This window comes from Chelmon rostratus, chromosome 14 (genome assembly GCF_017976325.1).
Source record: "Chelmon rostratus isolate fCheRos1 chromosome 14, fCheRos1.pri, whole genome shotgun sequence".
Taxonomy (NCBI): Eukaryota; Metazoa; Chordata; class Actinopteri; order Chaetodontiformes; family Chaetodontidae; genus Chelmon; species Chelmon rostratus.
In genome coordinates this window covers 404434-410000 of record NC_055671.1, presented here as the reverse complement: position 1 = coordinate 410000, position 5567 = coordinate 404434, and the positions used below count along the sequence as shown (strand labels likewise).

General features: G+C 40.1%; 1 protein-coding gene across 3 annotated transcripts in view; it reads right to left on the bottom strand.

Annotated features, from left to right (window-relative positions):
* Positions 1 to 4818, bottom strand: part of smfn (small fragment nuclease) — a 5703-nt gene extending 885 nt beyond the window's left edge. Inside the window, exons 1-8 of one of the 3 annotated variants that reach the window (XM_041952167.1) lie at positions 4641 to 4818; positions 4152 to 4380; positions 3014 to 3097; positions 2860 to 2937; positions 1194 to 1305; positions 993 to 1101; positions 478 to 531; positions 1 to 269 (exon numbers count right to left, since the gene is read on the bottom strand). The exon at positions 1 to 269 is cut by the window's left edge and continues 885 nt beyond it. In XM_041952167.1, the coding sequence (XP_041808101.1) occupies positions 155 to 269; positions 478 to 531; positions 993 to 1101; positions 1194 to 1305; positions 2860 to 2937; positions 3014 to 3097; positions 4152 to 4199 (600 nt within the window). In that variant the 5' untranslated portion in view covers positions 4200 to 4380; positions 4641 to 4818 and the 3' untranslated portion in view covers positions 1 to 154. Of the gene's footprint in view, positions 270 to 477; positions 532 to 992; positions 1102 to 1193; positions 2714 to 2859; positions 2938 to 3013; positions 3098 to 4151; positions 4448 to 4640 lie in introns of those variants that run through there. The other 2 variants (XM_041952166.1, XR_006007384.1) reach the window with 2 other exon arrangements.
* Positions 4819 to 5567: the final 749 nt, after the last annotated feature.

The following is a 5567-nucleotide window of genomic DNA, read 5'->3' as shown; positions in this document are numbered from 1 at the left end:
ACCTTTTGAACAATACTAAAATTAAAGGATCATTGAGCAGCTAAATATGAACGAAAACTAAAATCAATGGAGACATTTACATTGAATAATGAAATTGCTTGATTCCGGAAATGTGGTAACACAACACTGAAGGCTCCGTAGTGTCACGTGTGTGCTAACTTTTGTTGCCTCCATTCTCTACAATCTTGCACTTCTCTTTTGAAGCTTTGAAGACATTGGCTCTATAGTACTGAAGCTCTTTAATGCTCTCCCAGATGTCATCCAAGGCTCTGATGGAGAAAACCAGAGTTTTAATTGCATTCCTTGTATTATGCATATACCCCTGAGCACAGACCAAACTTAAAGGATAATTCTGAATTTGCAACAAAGTCTACAAAACTACAAAAGTAAGACGTGAATTGTAAACCAGAATCCCCCTTTAAGCAATGATCAGTTTACATAATTATGTTGGTGTCTTTTTTTTTTCTTACTGTTTACCTGTGGGTTGCTTTCTTGTGAGGCACCATCTTGTATTCTTCTGGAAACCATCGTCTGAAAGTGTGAAAAATAAGAATGCTACACTATTTTTGATTTCTTCTGATGTACTGCAAAGTAGAAATACTTTCATCATTGAGTTACAAAACCTACTCAGTAATGCAATACAAAAGCCTTTGCCATTCAAAATGCTGAATGTCAGAGAAGATCATTAGTGGGGCTTGTGTGAACAACAATAACTTCATGAGGTGAGCAAGGAAAGTATCCATTAGCAAAGCAAATTGGACGGAAAAATAGTGTTTGTACATCATTGCTCTACCTCCAGTGTATAGAGAACAGGTGAGAGACAAATTTGGAAAATTTTCAGATGCTTATTTAGACATACTGACACAATCTCATCTGAACAGAGCACTAACAGAACAAGGCTTCGTTACAAGGATGTCAAATCTGTGAATGTTCTCACAACTTTGCACAACTGCATATAAATTATCAGACATTGCAGCCACACAAACACTTGCCTGCAAAGTTCCTTGATGGTGCTGACATCAATGATTCTGTAGTGGAGGTGGTACATAAACTGTGGCATGTACTTGTCCAAGAACCTCTTGTCTGCATGCACAGAGTTACCTGCAGGAAGAGGAATCATAGGACATGACTGTATGATCCACATCAGTTGAGTAATATCAAGGTTCTGCTGATGGTGCTAAAAACTAACTCACCAGCAAGGGGACACTGGCCAGGTGGGGTGTGCTGTCTGATGAAGGACAGGAACTCATACTCAGCTTGTTCCAATGTGATTTTACTGTCCCGTACAGCCTGGGTCAATCCTGACTGAGACACAGTTACACTTTCAATTCACACCTGCTCTTATGCACAATTCTAAAGGACTGGTTTGCTATTTTGGGAAATAGACTTATTCTCTTGCTGCATTTGAGCTTCAGAAAAGCTTGGGAAAATATAGTGTTTTGATGCAACCACAACACTTCAAAAAAAGAACTGAGCTACTGAAAAGCTATGTGATACAGAAAACAGTGACTATCACCATGCTACTGAGAAATGTAGTTTAACTAGCAATGCCACTTTTAGTGCTGCAACCGCCCAACACTGACAGACACAAACCGACAAAATATACTTTGGCAGAAAACCCCAAGTATATAAGTGAATTAGTCAGTGCACCATGGGGCATGTCAATCAAGTACATTTTCATACAGCAGCAACAGAAACAGATGCTGACACAGCACGCAGCAGTGTGGGTTTTCTGTAACGAGAAAACCAGCTGAACTTGCGTTGCAGTATGAAGTGTGAAGATAATGCTAGGTCTGGTTATGTGACACTACACAAAAAGCTACATGAGAAAAGTTTCCCCACATTCACGCTACTACTCTGTTTATATAATTGGCTTCAAATGAGGCTGACTGTTCAAACAGTTTCTCTTGACTCTCCCTCAATATTAAATATTCCAACATTGCTCCAGCGTGTGGGTCTGCAATAAATGCGAGTAGCCACATTTGCTGCAGAACATGCTAACACCAAATTCAACAAGCTAACCAGCAAAAAACAGTAAAACAACATAAAATGGAAAAACCTTCTGGTTCTAAGTTGGAATGGATCCATTTTTGAGCTTCAGTTGAGAAGCAAATCGTCAAGTAAAATGATTAGTGCACACACAACATTGTGACTGTTAGCCTTAAAGTTTCCCTGTTGTTGCGGGGACATTTCCAGCAAGCTAATCCACTTCCTCAGATGGTGGGAGTAGGTAAAGACTTCTGTGTTCTTGCAGCCAAGAACTGATAAATTAGCATGGGTTAGGGATGTCAACAAATATTCTAAATTAGAATTTCTATTCGAATTGCAAAAATCCATACACTAGACTGTTAAATTTAATATTCAGTTGTGTGTGTGTGTGGGGGGGTAATGTAATTTATCTGTTTATTTATTTCTTTTACCGGGAAAATCTCTTGAAGTCTGACATATTTAAGTCCCTCCCTCATAATGCCCTGTGAAAATAATTCCTGAGTTACACGTGAAAATATAAACAATGCCAGTTCACAGGCTGTTTCCTCCTGCTGTATTGTATTTCAACCAATCCAGAGTTAGTCATAATTTCTGTAACTGTGATAATGTGAAATAAGAAGGGTTTGGTGATCTCTGCAGGGGTCCTTTCAGACATGCAAAAAAAAAACCCAATTCCTTGTCATTCAGTTGTTTCAGCTTCCAGAGTGGGGCCTGTTGATTCATCCTGCAACAGCACAACATCAGTGACTAGAGTGTGGCCATAAGTGCAGGACAGCTGATTTGCAACTCAGAGAGCTGTGCAACTTAATCTTCTGTCCTGTGTGATTAGCTATCTATTCTTCCTAGCCCCTAACCACAAAGGCAGCTTACCTTTCCATGATGCTCTTTACACCACTCTGACATCCCTTCCAGCAGCTTGTCTGGCTGGTTAATTATCAAGTTGGGCCCCTGCAGACCAAGGTAAGATTAATTTAATTCACAAGACATAAAAAGGCAAAAATCAGTCCAATGGTGTTGATATTACCTCAGCCAAAATGTTCAGGTCAGAGTCTGTGATAATGCATGCCATTTCAATGATCTGGTCCTTCTCGATGTCCAGACCTGTCATCTAAAATACACACACAGCAACTTTGTTCTCAAGGTTAGATTACTAACATGTATCCAGCGCTCTGAAGCAGCATCCCCTTATTTCTTACTTCTTCACTTCTTCATCAGCAAGGATAGATTCACAACAGCATTGACAAGCAGAGTCAATCAGAAAAATGGCTGACAAATAACGTTAATACTATTTTGTAGTAATAGACCTCCATCAAATATGTTTGTACGCAGACAGACATGCAAACTGTGACATTGTGCAGGCATGAAAAAAACGACAAAAATTCAGATTTAGCATCTGCAATGCAATCCCTGCCTACCACTTTGAGCCTTCTGTCACACATTACAGTCACATAATGTGAAATTTAGACTGATGACTGTATGGGTATGAGTGAAACAAATGCTATCTGATAGACTGTGTGTGTTTTGCCTGCAACTACAAAGTTAAAAATGTCTTAACCTTAAAGATGTTTCATTCATCAATGCTGGGTTGTTCACATGTTTTTTTCTGTAATAACAGTAATATCCTAAGAAATCGGAATGTTCATGTACGAATGTGGGTATTCACAAGCACACTTTTAAAAGCCCTAGTACCTCGATACTGTTTCTGTGTGGTTATATTGTACATTCCAGGGATCACCTTGATTCAAACTACAATTAACAAAAACAGCTAGCTAGCGTTGACGAGAACGCAATCCATGATGCAACTGTTCTGAAGTCAGACACCGAGCTCAGCCTGCGTCATGATCAACTTGACGGACATGGCTAACATGTACTAGCTTGCTCCCATGGTTTTTAATCGTGAACTGCCAACCTTTACATTGTGTAAAGAACAGTCACCCAGTACTTGACGTGATTTGTACATATAGCACTTGTTCAACTCTATAACGAGAATGGCAAATTGGACGACTGAACATCCGCATTATTTCAGTTATTTCAGATAACGTTAGCTTGGTGCAGCATTAGCTAACGTTAGCAAACATAAGACACATGCGTGGCGTTCCACACGTATATACAGTAACATTATCATTAAGGAAACAACAACCGACTTTTGCCCTATGACTTACCTCTAGGTCCACCCAAACCATTCTTTGGCACATCGCAGTAGACGACATGCTGATTTTTCTGGATACCTGAACGTCTAAACTGGAGCGGAATCTTGAAGTAATTTCGGGACCCGTTCCCGGTGCAGTAAATGAACTGATTGCACCGCTAAACGGTAGGTTTTTCTGTAAAACACTATTGCGGTGTGGATAATGTGCTGCCTTGCTGGACCGGAGGACAAGTCGTCTCCACCTGCAAAGAAAGCCAAAGGTAACACGAGCCCATGCCGAAGTCCGCGCACACATTAGCATCCTGAGGCGACTTCTGATCTGAACTGTCGTAAAAAAAACTTCATCTCATCACCCCTCACTGACATCATCGCCTTCAGTGATTAAAAGCACAACAATCGACACGAGGTCAATTTCTGCATCAGTCGTTCATTATTTTTTCCGTTTCAAACCCGAATTTGAACAGAACACAGCGGGGAAGAATTTGCAAAGACCAAAACGTACCAAAACCAAAATCAGAAGAAGAAGAAGAAGAAGAGAAAGTTGGTTTAACAGCCTGTCGCAGTTGTGGCCGGACTTGAACCTTAGCTTTACATTATAAGTTAACTTCTTAGAGTGGAAAGACACACTCAAAAATCAGCAGCGTTTTGATGTTCCGCTGTTCTCGGCCGGGACTGTGAGGATGTTCTGCACTCAGCAGAAGCTTCGAAAAAACAAAGTTTCTTCCTGTTCTTGGTGGTCTTGGCCAGCGCCATAACAAAAAGAGTTGCGGCAGTCTCTGATCTTATCGCCACGTGCTCACATGGATCATGCAGCTCTCAGTAGTGCCAAACAAATCCGCACTGTCAGCTTATTTGAATAGTTTCAGTATTCAATGACGAGTTTTACTGTAGAGTGGCTGAGAGATGGTACTTAACAGTTTTTCGTTGTTAATTTTGAGGAGAAAGGGGACTGCTCCAATCACAACAAATGTAATGATTTAATATTATAAGATGATCCCCAGCATGAAATTCACCAGCTACAGCATTATATATAGTTTTTTTTTTCTGAAATAGCTCCACATTTACCATTTCAACATTAATCTTGCAAATGGTGCGTTTATTCAGCTAAACTTCATCCTTACAGGAAGTCCCCAAAACAACCACCTCTTCATCTGGAACCACAGCACATCAAAAAATATCCAGTGACTTCTTGCACTCCCTGGACCTACCTCTCTGTCCTCATCCACCACAACAACACACAGCACTCTGACTCTGGTTTGTAATAATTGACAACATTAACAAATGTTAAACATTTACAGCTGACAATAACTGACCGGAAAAAATAAACTTGTAACAACTAAACAGAACAATCTCACAACATGTGAATAGGTTTGCTACAGTATGAGTACTGAGTATTGAGTACTTCTACTCTTTGTACTGTAATGACATT